This window comes from Prosopis cineraria, unplaced genomic scaffold, assembly GCF_029017545.1.
Source record: "Prosopis cineraria cultivar Desert tree isolate PC_DT_omini unplaced genomic scaffold, ASM2901754v1 PC6, whole genome shotgun sequence".
Classification (NCBI taxonomy): domain Eukaryota; kingdom Viridiplantae; phylum Streptophyta; class Magnoliopsida; order Fabales; family Fabaceae; genus Prosopis; species Prosopis cineraria.
The window spans coordinates 19,898,472-19,920,394 of record NW_026555337.1 but is presented as its reverse complement, the minus strand read 5'-3'; the positions used below and the strand labels follow the sequence as shown (position 1 = coordinate 19,920,394).

Sequence of the window (21,923 nt, the reverse complement as noted above, 5' to 3'; positions counted from 1 at the left end):
CTAGTATTTACTATTCTGTCTCTCAGTTTTGTGTATATATACTGGTTGTAACTCATTTTTTGAATCAATGAAAATGGTATTTTCCCTCTCAAAGTGCCACATGGCATTAGAGCATTAGGATCTGAAAATTTTGTCTAGAGTTTCTAGCAATGTCTTGCGCGGCAACCCTAGTATCATGTCTCTAGCCATTAATGCTAGAGAGTTTCTTGACTCTCACCGCCGGCCTAAGGAGACTCACCAACATCCAATCGGCAGAACTTAGGTGGACAAAGGCCAGCGACGGCGCGTGGATCTCACATGCGCCAACTGAAGTTTCTGCGCCAATGAACGCTAAGCGGCGCATGACATCGGACGGATGGCAGCTTCTTCTTCTAGCAACAACAGCTAGTTCCAGCAAGATCCCTACGTTACCAAGCCTAGGGAGCATCATTCTCAAACTTCATTGCTATGGTGTCTTCATTCAGTGTATGTGTTATCTCTATGGATCCTCATAAGCTTCTGTCATGAGCCATTGGAAGGATCCAGAGTGGTGTGTTTGGTAATTTTCAATTTTATGTCCTATGTTTCTTTATCTTTCAAGAGACAAAAGGTACTCCAATCATCACATGCTGCTGTAATTGTGAGATGTGAGTCACTATCCTTGGTCTTTGTTGCCAAAACGGGTAATTTCCTTCAGGCCCTAAAAACTTCTCGAAACAAATCCCTGTGGATTGTTGATTTTGGAGCATCAAATCATGTGATTGATTGCCATCTATTATTCTGTACCTATGTTCCATGTGCTGGAAACCTTAAAAGTCAAAATTGCTGGTGGATCTCTTGCTCCTATTGCTAGAAAAGGAGTATTCGAATATCTGAATCTATCACTTTGGAGTCTGTTCTTCATGTACCAAAATTAGCATGCAACCTATTATCTATTAGCCAATTAACCAAGCAGTCTAAGTATTGTGCTAATTTTCTTTCGACCCATTGTGTCTTTCAAGATTTATCGTCAGGAAGATGATTGGACGTGCTACAGAATGTGAGGGGCTTTACTTCTTTGACAATGTTGGAGTGAGTTCCCAACAAGCCACTAGTGTATGTAACTCTATATCAACCTCTGAAGATACGAATATTCTGTTATGGCACAAGAGAATGGGTCATCCTAATTTCCATTATCTATCTCATTTGTTGCCCAACCTTGGTTCCACTGATTATGATGTCAAATGTGAGGTATGTGAACAAGCAAAGCACCATCGAACATCATTTAGTAGAACACCATACACACCTACAAAGCCTTTTGTTACCATCCATAGTGATTTGTGGAAACTATCCTGTTTCCCGAACCATACAAAATCAAAGTGGTTTATTACCTTCATTAACGATCATACTCGCGTTTGTTGGGTATATTTCTTAAAAGACAAGACTGAGGAAGTGTCTGTGTTCATCAATTTCTTCACCATGATACAAACCCAGTTCAACACAACCATCCAAGTCTTGCATGCCAACAACGGTACTGAATATTTTAACCAAATCTTGCATGCCTTCTAACTCAAACATAGTATTATCAATCGCGGTACTTGTGCCCATACACTCCAACGAAATGGGATTGTAGAAAGGAAATATACACATTGTTGAAGTTGCTAGGGCACTCATGTTCACCCACGATGTTTCAAAGTTTTATTGGGGTAATGATATCATAGCTACAACCTACCTCATCAGTCGAATGCCCAATCGTATTTTATCCTTTGACACTCATCTCCAAAAATTGCAAAGTGTTTTTTCCACCTCTCATATTGAAACCAACCTTCCTCTTTGTGTGTTTGGGTGCATTGCCTTTATTCATATCCACCAAAACAGTAAACTTGGATCACATGCTACAAAATGCATCTTCCTCGGCTACTCTCCTACTAAAAAAGGATATAAATGTTTTAATCTTGTTTCGAAAGACATGTTTGTAAGCCTTGATGTGACTTTTCATGAAGCCACATCTTTCTATCCAATTCTTCAATTCAGGGGAGAGTATAAGGGAATCTTAGACTTAGGACCAAGAAACTAGCAACAAACAAATGCTCCTTGATTCTTAGTTTACACCATAGAGCCGTTATCACCACAATTACTAGATCTATCGCCCTCACCAAAACCCTCAATACCACCATCTCTTGTGCCAGTTACAAAAATAACTCAAAAGAAAGGGGAGATGTAGAGAAGCAGAAAGACAAAGACTTGTTGGTTTATTCACGAAAACATAAGTCCAATGAAGGCGAGCACTTTATATCTGAAGCACCAAAGGAGACTGAGCCAATGGTACCTCATGATCCACCTTAGCAAATTACTGAACAGTTGAGTGATCAATTTGATCTTGATTTACCCATTGCTCTTCATAAACAACCTCGCTCTTGTACCCTACATCCAATATAGAAGCATATGTCCTACAAGGCTCTCTTTCCGAGTTACAGAGCATGTGTCACTAATTTGGATAAAGTAGTAATTCCCAACAGAATTCAAGAGGCACTAAAAATACCAGAATAGAGAAATGCAGTCATGGAATAAGAAAAATGAAAGATGGGAGATTGTTTTGAGGCCGAGTGGTAAGAAGCTTGTAAGCTGCAAGTGAATGACAAGTTAAAAGCTCGCTTAGTAGCAAGAAGGTTCACTCAAACGTATAGTATTGACTACAAAGAAACTTTTGTACTGGTGACTAAGTTAAACACCATCAGAGTCCTATTATTTGTGGCAGACAACTTAGAGTGGCCACTTCATCAACTTGACATCAAGAATGCCTTCTTAAACGGAGAGCTAACAGAGGAAGTATACATGACTCTACCCCCGGGATTTGATGAAGGAAGAAGTGATCAAGTGTGCAGATTGAAGAAATCTTATATAGCTTAAAACAGTCTCCCAAGGCATAGTTTGATAGGTTCTCGAAAGTCCTTAAGCTAGAGGGCTACAAGCAAGAATTGTCAGACCATACAATGTTTGTTAAAGATGAGGGAGGTAAGAGGTGCATTCTTATTCTATATGTTGATGACATTATCCTCACAGGAGACTATCTCGAGGAAATAACTAGAATAAAGATTGCTCTAGGAAAAGAATTCAAGGTAAAAGACCTCAAAAACTTGAAATACTTTCTAGGGATGGAAGTTGCAAGATCAAAGAGAGGTATCTATGTATCTCAAAGGAAGTATGTACTTGATCTTTTGAAGGAAATAGGTATGTTGGGATGTAAGCCTGCTGAACCCCTCTTATGATTCCAAAGGAAAAGAAGCCTAAGAAGAATAAGGAAGAGTTAGAAGAAGACGAAGAAGATCCTGGTGATGAGATTGAAGAAGAAGAAGATAATGAGAAAGAAGAGGCCACTGACAAAGAAAGATATCAACGACTTGTCAGAAAGCTGATTTATCTTTCCCATACAAGACCGGTTATTGCCTTTGCAGTGAGTGTGGCTAGCCAACACATGAATGAACCAAAGAAGAAGCATATGGAAGCAGCCTATAGGATTTTGAGGTATCTAAAAGGTACTCCTGGTAAAGGATTATTCTTCCAAAAACAAGAACAGAGAACCATAGAGGTTTACACAGATGCAAATTAGAGAGGAACTCATCCTAATAGAAGATCAACTTCTACTTATTGGTCCTTCATGTGGGGAAACCTAGTTATTTAGAAAAGTCAAAAGCAAAGAGTTGTCTCTAAGAGTAGTGCTGAGTCCGAATTACAAGCATTAGCTCAGGGAATAAAAGAGAATTTGTGTTTGAAATGAGTCTTAAAAGAGATACATGTCAAGGTGGACTCACCACTAAACTCTATTGTGATAATAAGGCGGTTATAAGCATGGCCCTAAATCCGGTTCAACGTGAGAAATCTAAACATGTAAAAGTGGATAGGCATTTGATTAGAGAAAAAGTGAAGAAGGGAATCATATGTTTGACTTATTTGCCTACCAATCTTCAAGCTGCAGATGTTCTAACCAAGGTGTAACATCCTGAAATTTTAAAGACTCGGATTTATAAAAATAAAATAAAATAAAATATCTATAATTAAATTAAAATTTAGAATAATTTGATAGAGGTCTAAAGTTTGAATTTTACTAAGCAAAAGTTTAGTTTTATTTGATTTTTAACTATGAAAAAAATTACCAAAGTTGACCTGGGCTTTTGTGCAATAATAAAAAAATGTTGGGCCCTTTCTTGTAATTTGCCCCAAAATGTTTTAGCATCAGTTTTAAAGAGCAAAACAGACCAGAAATGCAGAAAAGAAAACAAGGAAAGGAAAGGAAACGCGTGAGAGAGAGAGGAAGAAGAAAGGAGAAAGAGAGGGAGTTAGGTTCAGATCTAGGAGTCTTTGCGACCGTTGCGAGCTCGGCTACACGATAGGTAAACTCCCTACTTCAATCCTCTTCCCTTTCTCTTGATTTTCTTCAATTTTTGGAAGAGGATATTTTTGGATTTTGATCTCAAAGGCTTTATTCTTGTAAGCTTTTGTTTCTTTGGATCCTAGGGAGCATGTTTTGAGTTTCTATATAGTGATCTAATGTTTTGAGTGGATAATTGGATGAAAAGAGGTGTTTTGGGCACAAAATAAACCTTGAGAAATTGGGTTTTTGCTCTTCAATGGTTTAAGCTTATTGATTTAGTTATAATTTTTCTATTTGAGCCTAATAAGATTTAAATTAAGGTTTGGTTTTCATTATAAGGGCTAATGGTGAAAGTTAGTGACACTAAGTGAAGGTTTAATTGATAAAAAATTATATAATTGGAAATTAGCCTAATGATGGCTAATAAATGGTTTTGGTGGTTAAGTGATACTATGTGAATGTTTGGTTTAATATATGGACCATTAGGGTGGATTATGACTCATTGACCCAAGTTGTGTGGTATGAGTTATAGTCTTCATTAATGCTATTTGTCATGATAAGTGATGTGGATCACTTATATGTTGTAGGAAATTGTTGGTGGAACTTATTGAGAAGTAAGGAACAAGCCGAGCCCTATTTTGTACAAGGGGAACCCTTTTGTACCAAAGGGTTGAGGTAACAGGGAATTTATATTTCTTATTACTTTGTTTTAGCTATTTTTGAATAAATATTACTAGTTATCATGCATTACATGTTTTAAAAGATTAAATGTGCTTTATAAGGGGTTATGGGGTACTACTTTGATTATAGTGCAAATATGTTTTCTAATTGTTTAATAACAATGTTTTTATGAAAATGAGATTTATAAATATTATACTACTTTAGAGTGTTGAATGGTCAATACTCAGGAAAAGTAGACAAGAGTAAAAGGCATGATCTCGGTGGGAGTTCACCAATGAGAAGGTGTGGATTTTTGATATTCTATGGCACACTGTCAGTACTCAATGTTGTCTTACGTATTGTGAGCTCAGTGCACTAAAGTGGTTAGTGTATTGAGTGTTCGACACCTCTCAGTGGGGGAGGGAATCCAACATATGAAGTGTGAGGTTGAGTGCCTAGGCCAAGGTAGCCCTCACATGGAAAGTAAGTTGGGCTGGCTCTGGAAGGGAGTTAGCTTCAACTGCTTAGATTCACGTCGAAGGGGCATAGGAGGTTCGGTGGATTAGATCATGCCTTAGATTATGTTTTGTGCCTGTGGAGGTACAAGTAGGTATAAGGTTTACCTGCGAGTTAAAGAGTGCCAGGGGGCATTCTGTTGGTCATGAAAGGCCATACCGGCCAAGGTCATGCATTCATGCATTTTAAATGGCTAAATTATATACTATGTTGAATTTATTATTCGTTTATTTGATTATGGCTTACTTTATAATAATCAATGTAGATTTCGCTGTTACTGAGACTGTGGTTGTCTCACCCCTTTCTTTTCAATATTCTAGGTCCAAGCGAAGGATCCAGTGGTGAACGGGGAAAGGAGCAAAGCTAGGGGTTTGCTTGTGATTTGTAAAGAACTGCAACCCCTTTCTTTTGAGCAAATATATTGTAATGTATTTAAAATTTAGGGTGCCAATAGGATATGATTATGTATGTGTGTGAATATGTGTGGATTGTGTGCTTGTGTATGAATTTTTGTCTGTTTGTAGACTTGTGACTAGGAAACTTGGTTATGGTGTGTGGTTTTGATGGATTTACTTAGTAGACCAAGTTTCTATTACAAGCAGATATTTATTTTAATATATATGTGTGTGTGTGTGATTCTATAAGCAATTGCAAAGTGGTTGCATTGCAAATGGTGTGCTATGGGCAAACATACATCTTGGATAGAGAGAGTGGGTGCGTGGGCCCTACAAGGAGCTCTGAGCCAAGTGAAAATGTTTAGCATTTGTATTTATATAAATACATGGTATTTAGATTGATTTGTGACCACTCTTGTATGATTTGTGCATTTTGGGGGTTTAGGATCCATTTTGGGAAATGGCACCCCGGGTGATCAAATTTGATGCATGGAGGTTTTCCATCATTTGAATGTTTTATCAGGTGTTTTTAGTCTTATTTGACGTATCCAAAGTGTTCCCACAGGTTTGTGACCATTAGGATGAGATTTGGAAAATTTTGAAAATGATTTTTACCAAAAAACTGCACTTTTGCATCCGTGTGTCCAAATCTTAATCTGACCATTGGATTTCTCTAAAATTTGGGTCACAAGTAAAACCTTTTATAAGCTTCGTGTGGGATTTGGAATCACGTCGATCGGATATCGGACGGAGAAACGATGCACACCAGAATTTGGTCTGGAGGTGCTGTCATGACAGCATGACAGCTACAATGTTGATGTTGTAACCTGCATAAAATTCAATTATCCGTGGATCTTTTCAAAATTTAGTATGCTAATAGTATTCTTTAAAAGTGACATGTGGGCTTTGGAATCACTCCGATCGGAGGTCAGATGATGAAATGATGCACTCCGAAAGTTGGTCCGGAAGTGCTGTCATGACAGCAAAAATAATCAATTTTTTAACATGTCTAATTTTTCAATCCGACCGTTGGATCTTTTTGAAATTTGATATACTTATAGTACCCTTTGAATGTGACGTGTGAGCTTTAAAATCACTTCGATCGAAGGTCGAATGACGAAACGGTGCCTCCCGGAAGTTGGCCCAGGAAGGCTGTCATAACAGCAATTTAATGCTGTCATGACAGCATCTTTTTATTTCACTTTCGTCTAGCTTGCTTCCGTGTGCTATAGTATAACCTATAAATTTTTTTTAAAGGCTTTAAATGTTTACTTTACAATTGTGTATTTGCTTAGTGATTTAAATGGTTTGTTTCCTAAGTTGATTTTTGGATTAGATTAATCCTTAACCACACTTAGTTTATTTGAATTGTGTGATTTTTGGATAACACTCGGGGCAAGTGTTACACAAGGGGCTTCATAAGCCCACCTATGAAAGTTGCATAAGCAAGTTGGACAAGATTAGCCTCTATGATCCAACTTGAGGGGGGATGTGGTGATACTGAATTTATTGTAAATATGCTACCCTGATTATTAGAAATTATTATTATTAGGAGTTATTAGTATTTATTATTCTATCTCTCAACTTTGTATATATACCGGTTGTAACTCATATTTTTTGAATCAATGAAAATGGTATTTTCCCTCTCAAAGTGCACACTCAGACCAAGCCCTCAATCATAGGCAGAAGCACTTTTTTTTTTTTATTTGGCAAATGTCGAGATGTTGCAATGTGAGCATCACAAGGATGCCCGGGTGCCAACTAACAAGGGTCTCAAGGAAGAAACACTCTAACGTTTACAAGGATCATTTCCCAATGACTAGCTACCTATGCATCTGAACCATCCTAAACAAGGAAAGTCAGTGCATCATGCCCAAGGATGCATCTCACTCAAAAAACGGATTAACTGTTCATTATAAACAGCAAAGCTGTAAGCTAGTGAGCAGGACAGGAACCAAAAAGCCAAAACTCTAAACTAAAAGCAGGAAAGAAAAATAAAACCACGCAAGAGGCCCATAAACAAGCACCCTAAAAAAGAAATCCTATTGACATCTTGACACTGATATGAGAATTCTAATCCACTTGGGACATTACAGACTTGCAGTGGGATAACAAATCCCTTTGCTTAAATGGCTATATCAATAATTCAGAAAACATTAATTACCCAATCATTTAACCATGTATAACTATAGTAATTGCATCAGGATATAATGAACACAAAAGAAAAATTTAAAAAAATCCATTTATTCTGCATTACTTGGATCCTAAGGCTACATTTTTTATGTCTCAAAAAACTCAACCCAGTACATCTGAGAATCCAAGACAGAAAAAAGAGGAAGTACAGTCATAATCCTGTTTCAATGAACATTTTCAAAACATTATGATACATGGGCCGCTCACCCTTCTGGCACCAGCCTTACCCCTCTTATATTTTAAATCAGTTTTCAAATATCTAATGCCAGAAGCAAGCTCAAATAATGTTTATGCAACAGTAAAGGCTTAACTGTTAAATAAACAGTTTGATTGGTAAATAGAACAAAAGCTTGACCTGAAATTGGTATACATCCTATATAGAACATTGCAAAGAAGGTTCTTGTACAAATAAGGCATTTCTCAATTTGGACTCTTATACAATTCATTGTGCATTGCTCTATTGTATTTATCAAAATATGTACTATAGTGATCCACTGCTGCATTAAAAGAGTTCACTTCATAATGTTAACGAGATTAAATAATCCACATATAATTGCATTGCATTAATATTTATCCCTCTTTTATCATAGATGTCACAAAAAGTATCATTAATAACATCAGCAATATATAACTGTAAGAGCTCATATTCCAACTTCATTTGGTGAAAACATTCGGAAGCCATTTGCTCTTTACAAAATCTATCTATTTAAAGACCCCATACAAGTTTAAAAAGGACCTACATTTTGTTTAGTCATCATGAAGACGGCAGATTGCAAACTATCCATTAGTAATGGCCAAAGGATAAAAATTATGAGCTAAACAAAGCATTGACTTGATGAATTTTGGCAACTATCTTACCTTTACATGCCTTAGCTGCCTATCAAGAATCTCAAGCTTCTCTTCAGCCTCCCTTTTATTTCTCTTTAAGCGATTAGCTGCTTCTTGTTCGTGGGATGCATCAACTTCAAGAACATTAATTTGATTATCAAAAGAACTACACAGTCGACTAGTTCTCTGCCGCTTATTAGGGGGAAGAACAGTCTGCACTGAGCCCCGAGAAAACCTAGCAAGAAATTCAACAAAAAATTACCCACCCCAATTTATTTATCTGATAGAAGATTAGTGCATACTGCATACACTACGAATGTTTAAACTTTAAGTAACATTACTCCAGGCCACAGTTTCCTGGTACAGATAAACTAAGATAAATAGTTTTGAATTAATTACTTTATTGAATTGACATGGGTGCTGCAGAAAAAGCATAATGAATAATGCAGTCTGATAATGCATGAGCAGAATCATGCATGATTGTGTCAACTAAATCTTGTATCTTAAGAATTTAATATCATTGTTAGTCTAAATCTTGTATCTTAAGAATTTAATATCATTGTTAGTAAGTGGAAAGAGGAGGCTATGTTGTATGTCTGGTGTTCACAAGAACACTAATCCAAAGAGAAGGGTCTATTGGGATAGGAGGAACAGGGACCAAAAGACACTAAGCAACCAAAAAATGAGATTGATAGGTTCCAAGATGATTAAAGAGAGAAAAAGAACACTAAGGAAGATAAATTTCTATTAACATATAAAATCAGAATCTAACTTCATAATATTAATAAGAGAACATAGAACTGATAAAAGAAAGTAGAAGAAATAAATATATCAAGATAATATAAAACAAGAATCTTGTTTTTATACTTCTCTCGATAGCCACACTTAGGAGAATCTCCAAAGAGCCAAAAGTTTCAAAAGTCTATTTTATTCATGATATGCCTGCTTCTAGTTCTAAGTTGCTGAGCATATTTATAATGCTAAATACAATTTAAAAATGAATAAAATCTAGATAACTAGACAATTAAATAAAACTGAATAAAATCTCCTAGAATCTATATTTATGTAAAATACTAGATAAAATCTAAAGAACTAGATATTTGAATAAAATCTAAATAACTAGATATATGGATAAATTTATAGATATCTAAATATCTACATAAAATTTAGATAACTTAATACCTAATAAAATCTAAACAATATTATTAAATATAAAATATCTAAAATAAATTAAAAATAATATTTATTTATAATATTTATCTTCCTAGATCACCATTATCTCGGAACTCTATCAGAGATGGTAGCAGAGCAAGAAAAGGTTGGATGTGGGTAGTGCAGGTAGGTAACTAATCCCTTTACGTCTTTATATTCTACCTGTCATATATATCATCGAGTTATATTTCACTCAATCTCCATGTAATTCTATACATATTCCTATTTCTGGCAATGTTAATCCCTGAGACACTAACAAAGACACAAGCATCTGCATGTGGGGGCGATAACAATCTGCGTGAGCTTACATTTTATATCCATCTGAGGTGAAGACCTCCTTCAGATTTGGAATCCTTTGATCAAATGCAACCATTTTGCCCGTATCATAATCCCTAACAAGAATTTGTCTCTCAATGCTCCCCTAGACATTCAGTAAATATGTTAGAAATAGTGAAACAGACCATTCTGCAAAAATATTTTCCTATCTTCTCCCTGTCACGGGTAAATGAGGAGAATCACACCTTCATCAATATACCTGACATTCCAACATCTTGATACTTCCAAATTCTTAGCAAACGATGTCTTTTTTGTTGGTGATAAACAGTATCCGTTATTCCCCCAAAAATATGTCATGTCAATCTCTCATAAGAATTTCTATTTTTTCTTGCAGAGTTGCAGGCAATATGTGACTCCAAAAACATAATTTGATTGCACTCAAGTGAAAACAGAAAAGATTTTAACCTTATTTAAAGCAATTCTGCAAGCAAATAGAGTCAGAATCATGATTTGCCTTCATTTCCTTTGAAGCCTTCTTTGATTCTGTTCGGTCAGACCATAGAATACTTTTTCTTTTAACTTTTCACGATAATGATTTGTTGCAAATTAATACTGAACACAAATCCTTTGAACCGTATATATTGGTGACAGAAAATAATAGAGTTAAAAAAATAATTATTTGATATATTATAAAGCAAGGCAAAGTGTCAGAGCCAAATCAAAAATATTTTAAATCAAAGTATTTATCCAATATTTCAACCTATACAACCCATTAAAACTACATTATCACACATATACTCAATATAACCACATTCAAGATTCATCAAATTCCCTAGATACCAGGAAATTAGCAATGAGAATCAAATAAAAATTCAAAACTCTAGCATTTGCTTTCACCAATAAACTTGTAAAGAAGATAATTGTTCATTATTTATCAAAAACCAAATAGTGATTCCATATCACAATGTACTTGTGAGATTTGGGGGGCGGGGTAATACACTTTAAGGTAAAAACAAAAACAAAAACAAAAACAAAAAGGACATTGCATGAAAGATTCTCTCTTACAATTTCCTTGCAAAATTTTTCTTAAAATTAGGGCTTATATTCAAGCAGTTTGGCCACCAGCCCCCCAACAAAAGAAGAGGTTGGGGGTGGGGGGGGGGCTGATAATAGACAAGTCACAAGACAGATTTTGGGAGATCACAAACAATCATTTAATGAATAGATAAAAGTGGGATAAACTAGATAATACTTGATATATTTGCCAAAATGACTGAGAATCACTACAAAATAATGAAAATGAAGCTGATTGAGGAAAACTAATAGATCATCAATGAAAAATTTCAAAAGCATAAATGGCCTAGTAGTTGAAGTATTACCAGATCCACTAAGACATTAATCACAGTGTCATTCGCTGAATATAAAACAGAAAGGATCGATGGATGTGTTGTCTGGGGAAGCATGTGTGTTGGTAAAGACAATCTACAACAGAAAGTACAGATTAAATAATCAAGGAAAATTCTAACCAAAAAATCATAGTAATCAACAAAGCCAAACCAACATAAAAAACTGGAAGATAGAACATAGATAGGGAGGAGGCAACAGAGATGGAGACTGGTTAATAACTTACCGTGATCTTGAAAAATCATAAATAAAAATTTGGAGGTGACCATAGTTTGCTTCCCTTGCACATTCTCTCAAAAGAAGAGAATCCTTATGATCAGTCACTATAAAAGCATTCAGCATCTTCCCAATTGCATGCTCAATAGCAACACCCCACTTATCACCATTGACCAGGTTCTGTTAAACCATATTATCAAATTAATACAGAAAACAACCTGACATGATAAATAGGAGGAATTTTTTTAGACATGAAATCCAAATATCTATAACTTCATCTATTACTTACATAAGATGCAGTGGAAAATCATAGCTATATCAGCAAAGTCTTTTCCATGCTTATTTAATGGGTCAACAATTATAACTTCATTTAAATTCAACCAATCACACATACGCAAAAGTGAAAAAACACAATCCAATATAAATATAATAGTGTGGTACCAGATGGGCACCAATTGGGCCAATAGGTGGCCTCTTAAACCTCCTACAGCTTCTCTCAATAATACGCAGTAGGTTCATCACTCTATCTCCTCCAAAAGCTGCGACCTGTTCAGGACAATATTGTCATAGCAAGCAAAACTACAATAAAAAAATGAAGCTCCTGTATGCATTTGTTTTGTTTTTTTTTTTAATCTATTGCCCAAATAAAAAATCAATTAAGTATTAATTTGAATGTGCATGTTTCTTTCAAGAAGTATTCCATTTGAATAACATCCATAACAACAACATTGGTTATACCTTATTGGTTTGGTGTTGTTTAAGCTCACGGATGGAAAAGTTGATATCACGATAACGTCTATCATGTCCTTCAATCTAATAGAAAATGCATCATACGGATTAACAACCTTATATGAGTATCTAGATACATACAAGATTTAGAATGAAATTAGTTAGCCAAAAAGTCATTACACATCTCACGTATCTAGTAAACTTGCAAGGAGCAATCTCTTGAGGGAGAAATAGAATACTTGTAGTTTAGTGAGAGAATCAAGGTGAAAGGAACAAATATCTGAATCAATATTTTTCCCTTTCTATTTTGGGGTAAGATTATATTCAATGTATTGTTGATGATTACATGGGAAAACACAGATTAGGGCCACAAACCAGCCCATCATCTTTTACACATAAAAAACATATGACCATATAAGAACAAAAAGGAAAAGAAAGTTCACACAATAAACAGAAATAAAGGAGAGTACACTCTGGGGGGGTCAACCCAGAATCAGGGAAGTAGCCATTGATCTCCTTTAAGGATGCCAATCACATCATCAGACATCATTGATGATGTGATCATGACCAGAAAAGGTGAAACCCTAGTCTGTGCAGTTAGGGTTCAAGAGAACGATAATAATCAACAAGTGTTATAGACGGAATGAAGAGATACAAGGGAAAGTAGGATTATTCAACCTCTTAAAATAAAATGAGAAAGAAAAATAAAGCGAGGCAGAAAAGGTACAAATATGAGGTTTTCCTTTTCTTCAACATGTGTCAAACAGCATGCCGCCCTTCAAGTCGGTACTTCATGTGAAACAAACATGGGATAGGATACAAAGAAAACAGCAATAACAGGCTTCCTTCCTTACTCCTGAACTTCTATTTTCGTTTCATTTATTTTTTGGGACAGGAGGGAAAAATATTAAGAGAAAAATAAGGAAATAAGGCATCCCTCAAAAGGAAACTAAAAACATAAGTATAATATACCCAAAAGTACTTTAAATGAACCATGCAGCAAAGCACCCCAAGATCAAAGAAAATCCAAGATAGCCCAATCACTTGCCAAAACCATGATCAGAACAGAAAATTGACAATGGGAGGATTACTCACGTCAAAGACTTTCAAGCTGATGAACAAGAAATATTCCACCTTTGCAGGAAAACCCATGCTTTACAAAAATCTCCACAAAATCTATTTGAATTTATTATCATCATCACTAAACATAAACAAATTATGCAGCCACTTCTAAATTCAACAACACATCACAGACAGGGATAGAACCAGCAACAAAAAAGTTGGGGGAGGAGGAGGAAAAAAATTGTAATTATAATAATTCACAATAATTAAAATTAAAAGTATTAACTTAAATATTTATAGCATATATTAAAATAACTGAATTTTCAAAAATAAAGATACTTTATAATGATAATGAAGGTTAGAAATATAATAATATCACATTGAATATAATTGTCTTGATATAAAAAATATACATTAGGGATCTAACCAAATTGTCAAGCATTACAATCATCAAATTCATTGTTCATTAGTTAACTAGAATTCTTCAATAATTTTTTTAATAAAGGCAACAAAATTTGCACCAACAATTTTTTATTTTATTATAAAAAGGAAATTTTTCAATAGGTAGAAAGCACCGTGAAAGAAATAGCAAAGGAATAGATTTTATAAGAGAGTGGGAATAAGAGTAAATTATACTATTAATATTGAAGTATGTTCCTAAATGTCAGACCAAAGAAAAAGCCTTCAAAAATATTAACGGAAACAGATTAAAATTTTAGGATAAATTTTAAATTTTATCAAAAAGACATGCAAATATTATATATAAAATAATATTAAAGACTTTGTTAAAGGGAGAAGATTATAACTATTGCAAAATAATAAAAAAGTATGTTTTGCAAGCTTTTTTTTTTCCCCAACTACTCACTGTGTGCTTTGCTGCTGTTGTGCAACAAAAGGGAGGAGGGGGCGAAGGAAAATCTTTTTTATTCTTTGGGGTGGGCAATGCCAATTGCTTATATCTACTATACATCCATATATGCTCTGGTTTTGGGTCAGTTTTAGGAAACTACATGTTAGAAACTTGGAATGATGCAATTAGGTACCATAGTCCAAATGAAAGACCACTTAAAGGGAGCTTTGAAATTCAAGAGAAATCCAACAAGTTAATAATATATGTAGACTAGCATAATAGAACAGGACTCACAAAAACAAAAAACTAGATTCAGTAATGCAAACCATTCTGTACAAAGTAGAAGATGAATTAATAAAGTCAAGCAAAAGAAAAGGAACTTCCAATTCAGAGGTTCAAAATTCCAGAGAAATGGAAATTAATCTCCACAATAAAAATGAAAACAGCTAAAAATCTTCATACTTCATCAGCAATCTTCTTTATTTCATTACTTTGTCTTTGAACATCGTCAGATAGTGTAGCTTCCTCTTCCCTCAACCTGAATCACAAAGTGACTTCTAAGAACTGAAATTTATAAAAATCAACAGGAAATACAAACTTAACATAACTGCATGATAAATTGTTAACCTTGTCAGAGCTGATTCAGCAGCAGCAACCTCGTTTTGGAGCACCTTCAGTATCTCCTCTATCTCAGATTCTTCAGCCTGCACCATTACATTAAAAGAAAGGAACTAATGTTGACGTGTAAGAGAATTACTGACACTGTTATTATATACACGCCATTGAATTCATGAAACAACCTGTTGACTGCTATAAAAAATTTAAGGTTTTGCATGTTAAGAAAACAGTCATAATTAGGTTAATAATCATTTAGGAAAACGCTGTAGGTCAAGGAGATGGTCACTTATAAAAAACCCAAAGTAAAGGATATGTGATGGGAGACCTAAACAAGCATAGGGAAACTACAACTAAATAAAAAGCCCACAAGTAAAGGGAAAGAATGATGCTACTCAAAGTTAAATACCACCAAAATTACATGTGACTACCTAATAAGAGACTTCATCGCAGCATTGCCTCTAAAAAATCAACTGCACTCTACATTACTCACTTTGACCACAGGGTCACACCCTCTGCTATAGGCAGTGTTTTCATGGAAGCCAATGCTTTTTGTGGCCAATCCAGCTCAGATATCAATCGATTTTGATAAAGGCTTGAGCAAACATGGGGAATCCACCCTAAAAATCTAGCTTGTAAGGGAGCAAAAACTATGCCATTTAAAAACCACAAGAATTATATGGGCCTATCCTTTGAGGGACCCCACTAGGATATACATGTCTTTGGGTGGTTCTAATTGAAATAACCCAAGAATTTTAAGGGTGGTGATGCATAAATGAATAAACAAATAAATTAAATTTGCAACAAATATTGAATGGGGAAAAAAGGCAAGAAATTTTGGCTTCTTATTTCATCTCAACATATATTTTAGGATATGTAACAAGAATGGAATTAAGTACTAGTGCAAGTTAGACCAATAGCTTTGCATGTGATTCAGGCTTCAAATCCAAGTGTGGTACTGCTAAAGGATTTATTTTCTTAACTTATTTTTGAATTGCCCAAATTACCCTTTATTTCTACTGCTTATGAATGGGGTTTTTGCTCTTTTGTCAATTATACTTCTATTTGAAAAAACAAAAGAAAAGAAAAAAGGAGCTCAACAGAATCTTGAAATGAAAGCAAAAAAGCTCTTGAACAGTGTCCAAAGTCAGTTGAGCTCATTCCCTACAACATGGACGATGGATTCATTCACTTCAATGCTCTATTCCAGGTGTTGTGCTCAGTGAGTTTGTTTGGTTCCTTGGCCAAGCTCCTTCCTTTTCCTTCCACCTTCATCATGTTTTTCGGCCCATATTGCAAGCTTCATCCATGACCCTTGCTGAAGCCGTATACTAAACAATCCCATATTGTTGAACCAACAGATTAAACAAATGGTTGAAAATAATAGCTACAAGATAGAGAATGTTTCAGTTTCCTTTCTTTGACACAGTCTCATGTTAGTAATAAATAATCTCTCTTCATTATTAATTTTTTATTTCTCATATAATAATATTTTAATTTAATATTAACATATTAAAATAATTAAAAATATACTAATTTAGTCACAACCAATTTAACCACAATTCAACTACAGTCTAACTAGTGAATCTTGAATCAGTGTTCTTACTAGTTCAATGATCATTCTGATTTTGAAAATGTTGCCACAAACCATACGTACTCAACTAATATTTTGGTAGAATAGTAAATGCAAAGAAATTTGGAATAATTTACATTCTGTGCAATAGAAATCAATTAATTAAATAGTGATTTCCTAATTCTAGGATGACCTCTAGATTTCATTGTCAGAATTCAGTCTTCCATCTTCATCAATGGCCTCATCCTTCGTGCTTAACTACTCCCAACCCATTTCCGCTCATAACAAGCAAAGAAGGCATGATCTAGTAAAAGTGTATACTGATGCAGTCGTTAAAAAAAAAAATTGCACTGGAAGTCATGCGCGCACCTTTATTTAACTTTTAAGGAACAGATTCTGTTACTTTCCAACTGCAGCATATGATTGTAGCTTGTCTTCTCTTTGACGTTTGGCACTTTGGCTTGTGTGTATTTCTATGAAGCTAAGTTTGACTTTAAGAGGGATTTGATGGCTTCAATTTTATGATTGTTATCCTTTTTTTGTTTTGTTTTGTTTTTATTGAATGTTATTCTTTTTCTTTATTTGGATATACCAACCAGTTTTCAAAAGCTGCTTTGGGCCTTGACTAATTCAGATTAAGCCAAGTAAAGCCACAAACCTAAAAAGCTAAAGCATGCTGGCCAAAGTCCTTAAGCTAAGCTAACATGCAATAAGTCAATAACCCAAAAAAGAAATCTGCTCACTAACACCTTTCAAGAGAAAATCAATGAAAGAATAATCATAATAACCAGGAAAAGACAGAAGCAAGAAAATGGAGTAAATGATGGAATGAGAGAAAACAGGAAGATAAAGATAAGAAGCAATAACCTGAGTACTTTGTGCATGCTTCTCATAAACATCCTGCACCTGTTCTTCAAGAGTCCTAACACGCTTTACCATCTTCTCAATACTGACAGTTATGCGTTTGCACTCTTGTTCTTTTTCAAGTACTTCTTTTCTAGCCTTCAGCCACAAAAAAAAAAAAAAAAGGCAAGAGCAATAAACAAATAAAAAATTCCTAATAATGCAAATAAATAGCATGACATTGACTAGAAAACTAAAAAACACATTAACAAAAAATTCATGAATCACAGTTTAATGAAAATGTCAAAGACAAGCATGAAATGAAGGGAGAGTATGTAAAACATAACAAGAAAATGATACAACCGAATACACTTGTTTGATTGTGAAATTAGCCAAAAATGGCTATTACAGGCGGTTATATTTATTCATTCAATAATTAGAAATAATATATGTGTGAGGCAAAGAGCCTGTCTCATACTAGCCAAGATTCTAGGAGATTTTATCACTAAACTCTTATCTACTTTGACTAGAGTTAATATAATATCTGAAATAAAAGATTTAACTGATAGAACAAATAATGCGTAAATTCATAAAATAAAATAAAACAGATAAAATGAAATGAAATCTCAGAGATTATCTCGGTCATTTATAACACTTCCCCTCAAGTTGGAGAGTAGATGTTGATCATCCCTAGCTTGCTACCCAATTATTCAAACTTCACCCAGGGTACAACTTTATTCAAACGATCAGCCATTTGGATCATTGTAGATGTGTAGGACACCTCTATTTTCCTGACACGAGCTTTTCCTTGATGAAATGATGACAAAATTTCAACTTGCTTGGATCTATCATGATGTATGAGATCCTTCACTATCTAATTGTTGTCACATTGTCAAAAAAGACCTCTATAGGACCTTCAGCACTATAGGATATTAGAAGATTTACTATGTACTATGTAGACATTGTAATCCACATTATAATCATAGGGATACCGTAATTGAGTCATTATGAGCCATTAATACCAAGGCTCCAGCCTCTTGTATATATTTTGATCTTCAAAATGTGAGACACGCTTGATTCATATTTTATACATGGTATCAAAGCAAGAACATTCTGGTTATCCTTTGTCCTTCGTTTCTACATTTTTGCACGTGATACAGTGAGTGTGAGAGAGGATTCGTTTTTGGGATATCTTCACAGCAGCTTCCAAGCATCACTGCCCTGATAGAAAGGATCACCACCCTTTGATCAGTATATTACCCAAGTCCAACAACAATCTGACCACTGCAAGAATGTCACATGCCACCTGCAAAACAGATTCGCCCCTTTCTCACAGTTCTTAAGGCTAGAGTACAAAATTCAGCTTCAGCACATGTCTATGCACCACCATAGGTTGATTCCAGATTCACCAAATGACCAAATTGCCCAACACAAATGTGTAATACCTGATAGTTGATTTGTTTGGCATTGACTATACCCATTTCCCTTTAAAATATTTGTGAAACCCTCAAACCAGGCTCCTAGTGATTGCTCTAGCCCATACAAAACTTTATGCAGCCTATAGACTTTGTTCTGGTTTACATTGAATTAAAGCCATGATGAATATCCATTAATAATTCTTATTCTAGGCATCCATTCAAGAAAGCACTTTTAACAACAAACTAAATAAACTAGTGGCTAACCAAGATTCGATACCAGAGAATATAGCTTGATCATCTTGAATTTGGCCAGTAGCGTCTCTTGAAAGTCCATGCTAAGGGTTTAAGTTAACCTTTTGGCAACAAGTCTTACCTTATACCTATTGATGCTTCCATCTGGATTAAAATTAATGGTAAAAACCTAGGTGCAACCTGTACTTCACTTTCCCTTAGATGATTTAGTCACCTCCCAAGTCTTGCTCTTCCTTATTGCTTCCATTTCACCATAAACCACAACTTTTGATGCCAGATTTTTCACAGCTTTGCAAACATCCTTTCTTAATTTTTTGGCTAAAATGCTTGTGGCAAATAATTTCATATAAGGAGATAATTTCTCAATAGATAAAATTACCATTGGATGTCATCTACAAAATCTTGCCCTTCCACTTATTGCAATAGGCCAACACAAGTCATCCATAGATGGATCTGAGCCTAGGTATTGGTATCAGAATTGATCAGTTGGTCAAAAATGAGAAGATTTTCCAGGATTGATCCAATTGATCTCAAATCAAATATACATTTCCCTTAAAGCCCAGATCTTCTGCAATGGTCATTTCCATTTAATTTACTTTATTTTCTTTCCTTTTGATTCTTTATAGACATTAGGATTAAATAGGCTTTCATTTCCCTGTTTCTCACTTAAGTGGGGCGTGCTACATATCACTCCAGCTCCACCTCCACCCTCTCAATTTATATCCACCTCTTTCTCTACTTTGTATAATAAAATATTCTATGATCGATAAAAATTAATCCATGACATTTTTCATTAGGGTTGATGATTGGCACGGATCTTGTGAAGTTGCCAGGTTTCCCCCACTGTGTTGCTGGTACTGCACAGCCTCTGTGTGTTGTTGCTGCTATTGCAAAGTCTCAGTCTGCAGTTCAGCTTCCTCCTCTTTTTCAAGTATTTCATGGTGGACAAAGGTGGTGTTCAGGACAGGCAAAGGCGTTTTCAGGATATTCCAGAACATTTTCAGGTGCTGCTTTAGTCTGAGAATGAGTTGTAGGCTTCGCCTAGGGCATGTGATAATTCATACATTTTACACACTTTTACCTCTCTTATCTTGGCTTTTTAACACTTGTTTTGATATAATTTAGAATAAATAGGTAATATTTGTGGTAAAAGGGCAAAGAAATATTTTTAGAAACTTTTTGAGATTTATTGCATATTTTTCCAGATTTTATTGAATATTATTTTTTATTTTTAAAATACATTTTCTATTGATTTTATTATTTTATTGTAGGTGACCATGTGGTAAAAAGAAGAAGCAAAAGGATAAAGTAGGAAAATCTCTTTCTCTTATTTTTCTTTCTTTTTATGTCATTTTCTTCTCCATTTTTTTTTAATACTTTTCCTATGCCATTCTTGATTCCATTGGACTTCATTCCATCTTCTCACCAATTCCACTTCCTTTCCACTCTTTTAATTTTTTTCACATGGCAATTCATTTTCCATTCCATCAGTTTTGGAACTATCACCCTATAGCTAATTTTCTAGATCTGGAATCAATTTCCAGAAAATAAAAATAGGATGACAATTCACTAATTCATGTAAACTTTCTCTTCAATTACCACCGCCTCTTTTCCTTTTGAATTGAAGAAGCACATGCTCTCCATTTAAGACAATTCACTTTGAGAATTAAGGGGTTCTCACGGGTCTCATTCATTCATTGTTCTCTCCATCAATTCTTGACTTCATAGACACTTCAACTATGGCATCTCATCGTTCTCCACCAATTCTCTCTCTACACGATTTCCTCCACCAAACTCTACTTCAAACCAATTGACTTCATCTCCTTCAGATCCAATTCAAATCCTCTCATCCATTTTGGTCATCTTCTTCTTTCATCAAATCACACACTTTGTTTCAAGCTTTCGTGGCTGAACGTGTTCAAGGTTTTCTGGTTTGGTGCTGAAAATGCATGGCTAGAGGCACTTGATTCCTAGGAGAAGATGGATGAAGCTTGAGTTCATGGACTTCAATGGCTAAGGATTTCTAGACTCTAGCTTGATTTTTCTATTTGCAATTTCTCTTTTCATAGTTGAATTAGTAAAGTTGTAATGTTGCACTCAAGGTGTTTGATTAAATGCCTTTGATATTTTGATTGAGGATATTCGTTATTGGGTCGATTGATTGCCAGAATTGTTGCTTAATTTTTGAATTCAATGGTTTAATGCATAGTTGTGTTGAATTGTTGAATGTTCTTGGCATTGGAAATTGCATAGCTACATTGTGATGCCCTCACAAGTTCTAATTGAGGTTAATTTGGAATTAATTCTTGGCTAAATATTTTTTAGATACTTTTATAAGTCAATCAATTAACCAATAACATACTGGGAGCTTTATTCACTACATGACTACTAATGGTTAGGATTGTGTGTGTGGCTTTGTTAGCTATGTTTGCGATGGTCTTGAACTACATTTGGCCAATGAGAGCATTTATTTCACAAAATTAATTTTTGAATGAGGATTTCTTCACCATCATACTCTTAGGGATCACTTTCATTCATTATTGCAAACACA

At 34.8% G+C, this 21,923-nt stretch overlaps 1 protein-coding gene across 2 annotated transcripts in view; it reads right to left on the bottom strand.

Annotated features, from left to right (window-relative positions):
- The window catches only part of LOC129313062 (structural maintenance of chromosomes protein 6B-like), a 46,728-nt gene that overhangs the window by 11,687 nt on the left and 13,118 nt on the right, over positions 1-21,923 (bottom strand). For both annotated transcript variants that reach the window (XR_008593848.1, XM_054955897.1), the window contains exons 8-16: positions 17,727-17,861; positions 15,299-15,375; positions 15,134-15,209; positions 12,769-12,843; positions 12,472-12,576; positions 12,041-12,210; positions 11,790-11,892; positions 10,443-10,555; positions 8,953-9,157 (exon numbers count right to left, since the gene is read on the bottom strand). Coding sequence is in view for 1 of the 2 variants with exons in the window: in XM_054955897.1 (XP_054811872.1) it covers positions 8,953-9,157; positions 10,443-10,555; positions 11,790-11,892; positions 12,041-12,210; positions 12,472-12,576; positions 12,769-12,843; positions 15,134-15,209; positions 15,299-15,375; positions 17,727-17,861 (1,059 nt within the window). In the remaining variant the exon portion in view is untranslated. The remainder of the gene's footprint in view (positions 1-8,952; positions 9,158-10,442; positions 10,556-11,789; positions 11,893-12,040; positions 12,211-12,471; positions 12,577-12,768; positions 12,844-15,133; positions 15,210-15,298; positions 15,376-17,726; positions 17,862-21,923) is intronic.